A 14116-nucleotide genomic window follows, 5' to 3' on the forward strand; every position below is an offset into this window, starting at 1 on the left:
AGGTGCAGGCATATGCTGCTGCTGTCATCTCTTAACAAGTTACTGTGTGTTAGCTGCCAGGAAGTAACCAAGTTCACTCAGCCTGTCACAAAATGTGAGATAAAATTTTGTAGTTCAAACTGCTTTCACAGAGCAAGAATCACAGGGCCACAGTGAGTGAGGATGGGAAGGAGCGTCAGCGGGACTGACTGATGGAGTGCGAGCAAGGAGGAGCGGAGAAATTTTGGGTTCTTATCTCTGTTCAAATATTTAATCCAATTACTTTTGCATTAAATGATAAATTCTTAGGGGATGTTGGTTTGAAACTCTTTGGCAATTGTTCTTTACGTGCAGACAGACACTTTGGTTATGAGACAAAGACACTGACTTTTCTACATTGCCTCCGACCCTGATTTAAAGAAAAAACAAGTGAGTTAATCACTTGTAACCAGAAAATCTGTCTAGGTTCCCAATTCAAGAAAGAAGGCTGCGAATCCTACTTTCTGTGACGACCAAACTGAGAACTGAAGGCAACTACGTCAGATTGGCATCTCTCTTCTCTGGTTCCCTTTAAGATGTCAGTTCTGCTGAACGTGAAGTGTTTACCCCCAATAACCACGTGCAAAATTTAGCTGGGTTTTGCAGTTCTAATCCAGGGCCCAAATGATTAAAACCAAAATAATATGCACAGGAAAAAGTTTTTAAAATAGCAATAATGGGAAGTAACACAGCACTACAGCAATGCAGAGAATGCTGAGAGAACATGTTCATGTGTTGGCATGTGTTGACATACCTGAATAGAGGCTATATCATGCTGCTGATGTTTATGTTGATTCATGATGTTTAATTTCAAAGTTAAGTTCATTTGAATTGGTTTATCTTTTGTTTTTAAAAATCTTCTAAAATCTTTGCATATGAGTTGGAATATTTGCTTGCTTCTTTCTATAGAATGCTACATATCATTAAGATCAATTAATGACTTCTAGAACAATATGAAGAAGTATATTCTAGGAATGGTCTTTACTTAATTTCAGTCTCTCACAAGTGAATGATGTGTTTGAAACTAGTAGAAAGGTCATTCTAGAAGTAAATATGTTATGAATTTTCATATCATCGCATATCACAATTTCCTAGCATAAAATATTTTGTGCACCCGACTGTTATGCAAGAAAAAAACACTTCTGAAAATGGAAACAATATTAAGAATAAAGACACCATTGATGATTCTTTCACTGTTTGATGTTTTCATAATGAAATAATAGCATAAGATATAAACAAAACAATGTGTTGTGTTACTGTAATGAAGTTAATGGTTTCTGTTCAGAATGACCCGTCAGTTTTACCAGCAGTAATGTGAGTGCCACTGGGGTCCTGTTCAACAATGACACTGTAGGTTGCCAATACTTACTGAGAGTAAAATGAGATGATGCTGAGCTGTAAAAAAACTTCACTGCTAATCTTTACAGATCTATAGGTACTTCCTATATTCTTTCTGCCAGGTAGTTGACCTATTTTATCTTCAGAATGGATACTCTGACTTCATTTTCTTTTTAAAAAAAACATCTTGGCTACATGTAAGTGCAGGAATTGCTGAAAAACAGGGTAAGTCGGTTTAGCTTGTCTACTGGAAGTGTAATATTAAATCCATTGTATCTACAGAAATAGCAAACAATTTGAATGGCCTTTCCCAGCGGGATATAGGAAAATATACCAAAAAACAGTACTAACAATAATCTGATGAGAAAAGCTGAGGAAAAACTATAAAGTGCTTCTCAATAATTATTTATGTGTATGCTCACATCTAGCAGTACTCCATGGTTACTGTGAAGTAGATATTTTCCTTTTGTTGAGGCAGGCAGAAAGCAATCTCAATTTATTTTGTAGTTATTTCAGTATGCCTCAAGGTTAGACTGTGCCTGAGGATAGGTATAGCAAAGCAGCTGATGTATGGTAACTTATTATGCAAGGGTAGCTTACCCATTTGCTGGCACTCTGCTTTTAAAATCTATCATGTTGTTTAAAATTTGCCTTGTTATGTTTGCTGGTTTTCCAAATAGATTTGGGCAGCCATGCTTTTGGTCTCAATTAGACAGACAATTTCTTTAGGCATTTTTTTGCTGCTTCACTGAAGTAAAGAAAATGTTTTCTATCCATTTATTACATTCACTGGCAGTTTCATTACTCTGGGTATTCAAAACTCATAGGATGAGAATGGCAGCTTGGAAGCAATCCAAAATAGTCACAGTTAACGGTGTTTCAAAGAATCATGTTCTGAGTTATCTGATAAAGGTTTCTCTTCTTTATTGCACTTATTGATGTCTTTCCTGATGGGCTGGGGCATCGAGTGGAACTGCTGAGGGAAAATAGTAAATGTTTATTTCTAGAAGAATGTTGCTTACATTGTCACTTCAGCAGGATACTGTTTTTGACATTAGCTTTCTAAATTTTGATTAATTCCCACTGTGCTGCAGATGTAGTGAGTATCTAATAAATGAAACTGATGTAGTTGCCATATTAATGTTTTATGCAATATATAAGGTGTTTTTTTTTTTTTTTTTTTCTCCTTGCTTACATGGTGTTCCAGGATGGGAAAAAAAGTCCTGATTGTTCTGACTTCCAGGACTTTATTATAAAGCACTTTCCAATACTTTGTGGCCTGCCTATTCTTTAAAGTTGCAGATACCCAAGGCTCAGACTGATGTAGTTCACAGCAGGCAATAGCTACTTCTAGTTAGAAATAGTACCATACAGGCATCTTTTATTTATTTATTTATTTACTTATTTTTAATCTGACAAACTGTGACATTCTCATTCCTGTATGGACACGGTGGTACCTGATCAAGTTGCAAGTCATCACCGTGTCCTGTCAGGCAATATTTCACCATGACTTAGTACTATATTTTTCCACATATGGTAGGAGAACTACTTCAGTGTAGGTAGCCAGACTGTTCTTAAACATATGCAAAAGTGTTTGAAGGTAACTTTTCAGGAACATTTAAGGTGGAGAAGTCTGTGTGTGCCAAGGTGCTGATACTGGTTAATTTTTACATTCTTATGAGATGATCTCATTCATCCTAACTTTCTGAGCCCAGGGCATAAACCACTCTTTTATTTATGTATTTATTATTGTCATTATTATTAATTTGTTCATAATTGGAAAATTAATATACTTTTCAAGCTGCTTGTTTTCAAGCAGACCTTGTTTTGATGATAAGCATAGTGTCTAAGCATGCAGTATTGATAGGATTTTGCTGTCTTTCAAGGATTAATTAGAAAAGAACATATACACTATAAATATTTACTAACTTTAAAGTGTTTTTTTTTTTTTTTTTTTTTTTTTTTTTTCTGGATATTTCTCTGAACACCTCTGTTTGTCTAAGCATACAAGTGTTCAGTAGAAACCTGAATAGCCATAGAAAGAAACAAGAAAGATGGAATAAGAAATAAACAAACGTGAATAGCCACAGGTCACAGGTTTAGCCTTGTTGTGTTTCCCTGTTCTATTTATTTGTATTTCACTCCCACCAGGGATTTCCTATCTGTGTTGGCCCTGTGCTTCCCATTGTGAAAAAAAATTGTTCTGTTCAAATAACACAGGGGATGTGAGGAAAGAAATGTAATCTCCATTTTAGCTAGAAAAGAGGTGGAGGTAATCTGACTGTTTGTTCCCTGGTCACGCAGGATGTCTCAGGGAGTCAGAAATTGAACCCACATTGTTTGTTTGAGGCCCACTAAGTCCTAAAAATGTATTTCCGTAAAATAGAATGGAATCATTAGTTTAACTTATTAATTTCCATACTTCTGTGGACACTCTTTGGAACATCTGATTTTTTTTTTCTATTTCAATTAATCCTGTTTTCTTGTCTTCCATTTCCTACTTTGCATTAACAATTATTGTGGGATTTAAAAATTCAATGGACTGAAGGTTTGAATAAGACTAACTTTAAATAATAATTTGAACATAAACCATTTTTTCAAAGAGATTGCATTTCTAGATAATCTTTATTGTCATTGCTATATAAAAGATTTAAATCTGTTTCCATTTTTTTCATAAATTGCTGCATATGCAAATATGGTATGATATTTCAGATGTGCATATAAGAATAAAACAGTTGCAAGATTTTTTCTGCTTAAAGTATTAGAAAAAAATTGATAATATCTTAAGAGTGTAGGTTTTAATTATTTTCTTACTAAAGTATTCAGAATTTGGTAGCTTTTAATGTATAGTGCATAGATTGAAGTTGGTGCATTCAATCCTTTTTCTGGGCTGGTAGTACAGGGTGGATCTTCCCATGATCTATTCCTGTAGAGCAGTTGTCTGCTTTTGTATCAGGGCATTTCTTCAACAATGTAGGTGCCAGTTTCTTCTACTGCTTTAAATTTCTCTTAAGATCTGTTTCTAGCTGAACACATGAAGGTGAATATATTTAGTCTAAATTACAACCAGCTCAAATCAATTTACGTATTTGAAAACCATAACTTTCATTCTTTACGTAGAAAAAAAAACATCTCAGGGATCCAAAGCCAGTGGCTTTTGGCCTCTGTTGGCTTTTAATATCTGAAGATGGTTTTGGAGGTTTCGAGTGCTGCTGAACACAAATGTAAAATGCCAGCCTTTGACATTGTTGTGGCAGCTTGGCTTTGTTAGCAGATTAGAAATCAGAACATAGAATGATTTTAAAAAATTAGCTGAATACCTAACCTGAGTACTTTTTTTTTTTTTCTTCCCTATGTTTCTTTCCATATTTTACCAAAGCTAAGTTAGAAGTTGGTATAAGGTAATCTGTGATTGTAAGAAATGGTTATAAGAACTGAACCAAAACTTAGTTCTTACAAACAGATCTGAGAGGAGGCTTGCAAATGGGAGACAGGTTTTGCATAGTGTTTAGCAGCTCATTTTAACCTTCTCTTTAGGTTTATTATTTTATTTTTTGAAGCTCTCCCAAGAGTCCTTTCTGACCATGTTCAGGTAGAACAAGTGCAACCACCCTGGGGAGACACTGAGTGAGCATTAAATGACAAATCGGTGTCACCACAAAGAGTACTGGTGAAAAGATCTTGCGGATATACATCTTGCTGTGTTTTATCTGAAACTAAAACCTTAGGAAACAATTGGACTGACTTGCAAACAATCTAACAATCTATGTTTGTGAATGTGATTCTTAAACAAGCCTCATTTTTGTACAGTACCTGTGTTAATATTCTATCTGCCTTTGGAAAAAGAACTGCAATATCAAGGCCACCTTGATATGTATCAATCTTAGGATTTTATTGGAAGAATACTCTAAAATTACGTCTGTTCACATAGAGATAGCAATTACATGAGCATAGATATTATGATTTTTAATTTAGCTTTGTCAGCTAATTACTGAAATGCTGAATGTACCTAATTAGTTAATGTATATATTATGAAAACAGACTATTAAACAGAGAAATTAGGATAAAACCAACAAGAGACTTACATACAAAATATACTTTATCAAGATTATTGAAATTCTACATCTTAACATCTGGATTTTTGGTAGTGTTACATTCTTATGTAATTTATGTAATTAATAATTCTTATTAATACATTCTTATTTAATTAGTAGCTATGTTGATACCTGTTACTTGTGTCCTCTGTGCAGCAATATTTCAAAATGCTGTGAACTTCACAAGGAATGCCTTAAAAAAAAAAAAAAAAAAAAAAAAAATCAAGGAAGTTTTTTACTCTTTTTCTGTGGACTTCAAAAGTTTTTTGAAGGTTTAGCCCTGAAATTTTGCTACCCTTTTTTTTTGTTCTGCTGTAGGTGTGTTGTCCACTGTGTCCTGTTGTTTCTCAGAGCCCTCCAGAACCATTGCTGCCACCTAAGACAGGGCCACAGAAAGTCCATAACCAACACCAATTAATCAGTTTTGTTTCCTCATCTCTTTGTAACCACCAATCAAAATAAACATTATTTGGTTCAATAGAGAATCTACATGCAAAATGAACATTTGTTCATTTTGACAAGCTTCCTGAAAGGAAAAAGAGCTTTAGAATTGATAGTAGCTAGAAAAAAGGGGAAAGGTATCTTAAAAACTCTTATGAAGTACTTCATAAAACTCAATTCTGAGAAAGCATGTAGTGAAGTTCTCCACCTACGCTCAACAATTTTAATTCTTCGTATAAACCAAGCAGTCTTAACTGTATTCACTGCAGCGTGTGGGGAATGTTAGTGGCAGCTCCCAAGGCCGGTGGTGTTCGGTGTGTGGCACGGACAGCAAGGAGGAGTGCTTGTTGGCAAGCACATCTCCTCCTGCTCAGTGCTTGGCCAAGCTCAAAAACATTTACAGCAAGGAACATCCATCACAGCACACTTCTGATTATTTTGCTTGTAAAATGAATGGATATATTGACTTGAGAGGAAAAAAGTGCCCTTTGTGACTGTTTGAAAAGATTTTTTGCTTTTGCGTTCCTAGGGTTTGCCAGTAATAACATTAACATTTCACGTGTGACAAAAACAATTAAATTTCCTCAGAGCAGAATGAATGTTGATTCATTAATCAAAACGAGTTAAGGTAAATTTGGATTAATTGTGAAAGAATGAGTAAAGAGCTTATCTAACAATAGGAGAGCTGCATGCCTTTGAAACTCAGATCCAGTCCAAGCCACCAGAACATGAAAAACTGTTCCAAACAATAGTTGAACTGGGCTTTGTTCGCATTTGAACAATTTTATCTTCAACACTCTAAAAGGAAAAGAAAATTGCCACAAAAAATTATTCTACTTGGAACTGAAAGCAAGCTTAAAATATAGTTAAACTATAGAACAAGCTGGGTTTTGTCCCTTGCCCTTGTCCTTGTCCTTTCTCTCACTGAGAGGTGGTCTAGAAAGCGTTCTCTGACAACATTGATGTTCTATTGATTTGAAGGACAAAGAGACTTTAAGGAGATAAGCCAACTTTACCACAAAAGTCAATGCTTCTTTGATTCTTGATATATTAAATATATATAAACTCAATATACAGTTGGATTTTAAAAATAAAGAAGTCAGAGTTTGTGCCTGATGTCAGATATATCATTCAATATGCATGAGATGTGTCCCCATGCAAAGCAAATAACATTCAGAGCTATAACCGAGTGACAAGATAGGCAAGGATACTGTATATTTTGGACTGTCTTCCATGGCTCGTAACTCTCCTGCCTCAGTCAGTGCAAAATCTAACATTCATGATTAACTGTTTCCAAAATTAACTTTTATAGTAAAGTTTCCTCTGTTTTCTGTCTAAAAATATTACAGAGGTCAATATTAGTGCTGTTTCAGATACATGTAAAAAATGTAACGTTAGGATTTGTTACCCCTGATACGTGGCCTTTGAACCGGTGGGAAGGTAAAGTTCCTAGCGTAGTTTCAATACCTGTCTTTATCTCTGAGGATTCTGAAATTAGGGACATTAAGTGACTGTTATGTTTTGCTATAAGTAAAGTTATCCCAGGTCATTTCTAGAGGGATAGGAATTTTCAAATTAATGATATATAAAGCTTATGCAATTCCTATTTATTATTAAATACTTGTTAAGACTATCATAACTGTGGTGTTTTAGAGAAATATATTAAGAAGCAGCATTGCCTATGCAGGGAAGGACTGAAATACTGTGCAGGAAAGAACTAGGTACCTTACAGTACTGGAACACTTGCATGAAATTTGCATGTAAAGACTGAAAATGTCTGTTTCCACTGATGGACTGATTATCATTTAATGTGAGGACAAACCAAGGGAACTGCCAGGCTGTATTGGTTGCTCAGATGTTGACAGTGAATCAGCAGTGTGATATAGCTTTGACTAAGACAAAAATTTCTTAGGTAGTATCAGGAAGCTATCTGCAGGACAGACAGAAGTCTTGATGCATTGGAAAGGCAGTGCTAGGCCTCGGAGTGCAAGTTGTGAGAACAGCCCCCTTAACACAGGGCTTGTCCTGCACTGGGAGACTGAGCAAGCCTGGTTCGTTTAGTCTATCAGGTGAAACTTGAGATGAGTTTGTAAGCATATTCAGTAAATACCTTGTGGATGTGAACACTGGTGTGGAAGAGGGAAGAGACATTTCACCTAGAAGTCAATGATGATGTAAGAAACTGAGTTCAAGCTAGCTGGTAGATAAGGCAGAAATCAGTGGAAAGCAGGTGAGCATAAGACAGAATTTTTCTCACATCACTGAGCTCCCATTCTATTCTATTACAAATGCTGTCTTAAAAATAATATTTTTTACCCCCTAATCATTCATGTTAGGAAGTTTTCAGCACCTGAACGAGTAAGATTCTGAAGCTGCTGTCCTCTAAATGAAGTGCAGGCAAAAGACCTGGCTGTTATAAAACAGAATTTATGTCCATAAACCTAGCTGCATGATGAGGTGAACTCTGACAACACACAGCTACATCCTGAGCTGGTGACCTCTGTGAGGTCAATGTCCCATTCCTACTTCTGTTACTGCCTTAAATTTCTAGGTTTTTGTTCTTTTCCCTAGACAAGTTACTCTGAAGATTGTTTTGAAAATTACTGGTTATGAGCAGTGGCCAGGCTATTTCACGTTCATTGCTTTGCTTGCAATATTTTGAGAGCAGTGCTGAATCTAGATTAATTTATATTATTTAATCCTTTAAATTTACTTTCTTTAAGATGTATCAAAGATGAGCTTTATTCATAAATACGTTTAGAAGACAAATACAGAAGGGGAAAAGAATCTTGTTTTATGGTATTTGTGAAGCATACGCACATCTTTTATATGCAGTAATTGACCCATATGATGTTTTTTTCCTGCAGTTCGTTTCAGACCCTTGTGCCAGCAACCCCTGTCACCATGGCAACTGCAGCACGAGCGGTGATGGCTACCTCTGCATCTGCAGTGAAGGCTATGAAGGAACAAACTGTGAGCATTCATTTCGCAGCCTTCTGGCCTCTGAGCCAATGGAACCATTGCCACCAAGCCAAAGCAGGCCAGTCTCATCCACACTGGAACCCGACATCGTTCTTCCACACTCAAGAGCAACGGTGACGTTACCAACGTGGCAGCCGAAAGCAGGACAGAAAGTTGTAGATCTGAAATGGGATGAAATAGAGGTGAGAGTATTCTGTTTAAGTAAAAATGCACAGAAAGGAACTTCTGAGTGTTATGGTTGTTGGGTTGTCATTTGTACATGACGTCATGGAAGTCTACATGAGAAGGGCTGAAGATACAGACTCTGCCTTGAGTAAATTTTCTGGTAAAATTAAATACACAAATAACGTTATTTATTAAAGGTAATGGGCTTTTAATCTTGGCCTTTTTAAGATGTATTTTATTAGATAATTCTTCAAAATCAGATTTTTATTTATCTTTTATTCCAGTTATTCATATGACCCCATATCTCCAATTATATAAATTTAGGGAAATCAGAAGGTTAAAACAATACCTTTGACAAATACATATATATATTATAATCCCATGGTGTTTTGAAAACTGTCCCTGTAGTGTTAAGAAAACATAGCTACTTGAGGATTAAAAATGGCAGTCAGTCACTACATCCCACATCACATAACTGCAGAGATCCAATGGTGTTGAAGGAATAACTGAAAATTTTAAATATTTGTTGTACCTCTTAGTAAAACCATAACCTTACAATATTTAGCAAAACTACAACTAGAAAGCACAGAACATAACAATCCTTAAGAAGAAATGATCTTTATTTTCTACTATTTCTGTGCACTCTTTGTTTTAAGAGCAGTTTTTAGATGTCTTACATAGACATCTGTAGAATTACAGACTTACCCAGTTACTCTTTAATATTTGTCTTTACATGTGCAAATCATGTGTAGGTGGGAAGTACATTTGTTCACCAACTTGACTGAGGAGAATCAATTATTTATTTCTTGATACCTTTTCCATGTGTATATTGAATTCATTCTGTCACATGACCATTCTTCTCCCTGCTGCTTTCATGTCTGTCGCTGCAAAGATGGTTTAGAACTGCATTTCTGTTCTCTTTCTTGAAGATGTGAGGCCAGTGCTAGTGCATATGTTGTTCCTACAGCAGTTGGTACTGGAAGTCTCCAACTGATCTGGAGATCAGCTGTAATAATACTGCATATGTGCAAAATGCATACCAAAGAACAGTCTCTGCCATAGATATGAACATATGTTTTGGGGCAGTGGGGCTGCAGGGAAGCGTGTTTGTGAAGAAATAATTTAATTTCAGTAAACAAAGAATTAAAACCCTTGTGCCATCTTTTTCTTAATGAAGAACGCATTGTAGAAGAAAGTCACTTCATTTGTGTTTATTCAGGATTAAATAAGTGAAATGTCAGCTGTCTCTGTTTCTAACATTTCATGAAGCATGATACTTCTGAGGTGTATTGACACACTACCTAATGAAAAAGTGAAAAAGTTTGAGTTTAATTCCTGAAAATGTTAAATTTTTCATTATTCTTTGCTAGCCCAAACAAATATATTCCTGTGTCTACTTTAACATTTATTTAAATCAGCTTTTGAAAATTAAATCAACCTGTGTAAAATATATATTGGATATGTTATGACTCTCGTTTTAAATTTGAGGTACAAATAGTTATAGGGCTGTATCATATTTTGTTGAGAGTTTGGGTCACCAATATCTGGAGAACAAAGCTTTATTTCTTGAAAAGTCTTTACCCATACCTATTATTTTACAGTAGAATATATGTCAGGTACTGAGGATGGGTTTTGGAGAGAAAGCACTGAAGCAGAAACAAATACTGATCTGCTTTTATTAGTTAGTTTAAATGCAGTGTCATCTCTGTGTGGGTGCTTTGTATGTCCTGATCAATTAAGGGCAAGCCATTCCCTGTGCCCGTCTTGCCTCGTGTGTCTTCCTCAGTCTGTGGTCTGGTATTGTATAAGTAACATTTCTGCCTGGTTTATGTTTTCAGATAGATTCACTAAGCATTTCAGCCAAACGCATAGTTCACAAGTAGGTATTTTAATAGCTGAAATTCATCAGTTCACAAGCTGAAATTCATCCTTCTTCATGTCTTCTCTTACCTTCAATTCTTAAAATTGAATTTATCAATCACATTAGTAACTCTGATATGGAGGTTAGTTGTCATACTATTAGAAATTACTTGCCCTGATATGTTTTTAATTCATTGTGATAGATCTTGTATTTTTTTCAGTCTTTCTTATGTAACATAGTGATCTTGTGTTCTTTGGAATTCACAGTAAGAGAGAGGTACCTCTGTGGAAGAAAACCATTCCAGTTGCTAATACAGGACCTTTTCTCTGACCTATATTAAACCAAAGGGAGAGCTGATATGCGTGAAGATCTATATTCCAAAACCTCTTTGGAGGAGGCTTCAAGAGTAAAGGGTTAAATGTTAAGCAGGAAAATACTACCCTTCCTAGTAGCTTTAAAAGTTTTGCAAAGCTTGATCCTTTCTTGCCCTCTCTTAAAAGAAGAAGAAAAAAATTAACTGTAGGTTTTGTATTGCAAAAATCTACTCCTTTGATCTTCCTTGAGATTAAGAGGCCACAAAGGCTGTTTTTGTTTTTTTGGTCTTCCAAGTCAGCCTGTTTTTCACCTTTATCTGTACTGATGCCACAAATGAGCCAATGTTCTTCAAACTCTTTTGTTTGTCTGTCTGCACAGAGAGAAATTTTGTCAGAATCTCTCCAAATGAAAGCTCTCTCAATACTGCAAGGATGAATTTTCCATGGTAGGTGTCTCAGGAAGGACTCCTGAGAGAAGTATATCTTCTAAGAGAGGCATGACATATGGTTAGAGTTGGAAAGTTTTCTTCATTCCTTAGATACTAGGATCATACTTTTCAATGCATACTTGACCAAGCTGTCTCAATAAGGCCTGAAGGAGTAAACAACATACAGAAGTCTTTGGATACAGTTTAATTTTCTAACAGAGTTCTAGCTATAACAAAATAATCTTTTCTTCATATGCAAATTTGCTAAAACTACAAACCATTTAGGGAAAAAAATTGTCTGTTGTTTGCTTTAATAGAACGGGGATTTATCTTTGTACTCAGGTACTGAGAGATATTTTTTTTCCCCACTTCAGGCAACTTGCAAGAGAGATACAAATAGCAGCCCAAATTTCTCCAGTCCAATGATCCTTCAGGTTACAATGTAGAAAAGATAGATATATTAGCCAATAATAGAAAGAAAAAAAAAGTTGTTTTTTTTTTTTTTTTTTTTTTTCCATTAATACTTATCAAATAATAGATTCAACAAAGGCTGCAGTGTAAAAATCAACTGTAAGAATACCAGTATCCCCCTCCCATATATTACTTTTCCTTAATAGTGCTCATTTTTTTTTCCAAAGGAAATCAGCAGTATTATTCACATTTTACAGATGGAGACACTGAAGCACAGAGCAGTAAAGTGATTTGCCACGTGCACAGCCAGGAATTAGAATGCTAAGCATGTGAGTCCTAGTCTAACATTCATTTATACTGCAGTACTACTGCTCAGTTTCTAGGTTTTGGAACTAGTGATTAGGGGCTACAGTAAATGTATAATTCCCCCTGTAATGGGGACAACATTTGTTTTACATGTGTTTCCAGTCAGTAAACTCTATACCTTTTAAAGATTTGTGGCTGGGCCACGTGGAAGCTCCTGAAAGAGGGTGCTCCTGCTCTTTGGCAACTGAATATGCTTAAGGAATAATTGTGCTTGAAACAGAGACCCTTGAATCTTTGAGTGCTTTCTGTGTTGCTAAATGTTCATTTGTTTTCTTCCCTTCCTCCCTTCCTTCCTTCCTGCCTTCTGTGGGTAGAGGAGGAGACCAAACAGAGTCATGGAGGAGAGATCCATTTAAGGTTAATAAACACACAGAAACTCCATCCTTAGAAATGAAAATTTAGGAAAACGTTTGGCTTGCAAACGAGTGGAGGCTAGTGGAAACATGCTTGCCCTTTTCTTAACCAATTTTCTTGGCATTCCTTCTTATAACTGCTATTGGAGTTAAAGTATTGGAATATGTAGACTTTTAGTTTGACTTTGGACCTGTTCTCATACCTGTGTGTAAGATTTGTTTCAGAAGTCTGTATTACTTTTCTTATACCTTTAGAAAAAAATTATCTTAGGAACAAAGGAGACTGGCAGAAACAAAGATTTCATTAGAATAATCTTAACTTTTTTAATAATCTGTAATTTCATCAAATTTTTCCTCTACAATATATGTGTATGGAACTTTTTATACAAATGCCATTCTAATAGACGACTTGGTATATGCATTGCTTTATAAGTGATACCCTTAAAATTATTAAAAAACAAAAATAAAACAAACAAACCCAACGACTCCAAAACATCTGTGTAGTATCCTCAAACAAAACTGAAGAGAAGCTCACAGAATTAATATTTTAATATACTCCATTGCTGAAAGATGTTTAATAGATAGTCATGAATACTAGCTTTCCTAACATCAAAATCCTCCTATCCCCTTTCAGAACAAAACTACCATATAGAAAATTCTTGAGAGTGTAATTATGACAAGATATTGAAGCCCTGCCGGTATGGATCTATATTGATGGGTGGGGGGCTCAGGACTTATTTTTTTGACAGCATGATGCTGTCTTTAAGAAGTATCTGGATTCTTAGCTACTCTTTCAGCCACTTTGAAGTTTTGGAGCATCTGAGTGAAAGAACACCTGAAAGTGGTGGTTTTTTTTTTTTTTTTTTTTTTTTTTTGTTTTTTTTTCATTGCTTTGATGTAAAAGCACATGGAGTAGAAGTATCTCTGGCTGACCTGACAGACTTTGGTGAAGTTTACTTCCTAGCTTTTACTCCAATGACCTGAGCTTGTAGTCTTCATGTAAAGGTTTGACGGTGTGGACTTTTTGCTTTAAGAGCTTGTTTTTACAGTGCTTACCTCTATTATTCAGAACAGCTCCATATGCTCTGGTGTAAGAAATGACCATTACTTGTTCAAGGAAATAATATCGATCTAATGATTTACTGTAAGATTTTATGAAGGTGGCATTCATTTTGGTGTCCAGCTTGAGACAAGAAGGCATCTGACTAATATGATTACCCAGGTAATTTATCTGAGAAACTGTCATTGTTTAAGATAACCTACTATGCTTGCTAAAGCACCTACCGCTTCATGTAATATTGACATTAATAACCTTTGTCAGTAATACAAAGGTTTAGTAATGCTA

At 35.4% G+C, this 14116-nt stretch overlaps 1 protein-coding gene across 1 annotated transcript in view; it reads left to right on the forward strand.

Moving 5' to 3' along the window:
* DNER (delta/notch like EGF repeat containing) overlaps positions 1 to 14116 on the forward strand; it is a 121398-nt gene that overhangs the window by 36485 nt on the left and 70797 nt on the right. The window contains exon 2 of the mRNA XM_082767545.1: positions 8759 to 9055. Coding sequence (XP_082623671.1) covers positions 8759 to 9055 — 297 coding nt within the window. The remainder of the gene's footprint in view (positions 1 to 8758; positions 9056 to 14116) is intronic.

The sequence above is a fragment of the Aythya marila genome (assembly GCF_965140915.1).
Source record: "Aythya marila genome assembly, chromosome: 9".
Lineage (NCBI taxonomy): Eukaryota > Metazoa > Chordata > Aves > Anseriformes > Anatidae > Aythya > Aythya marila.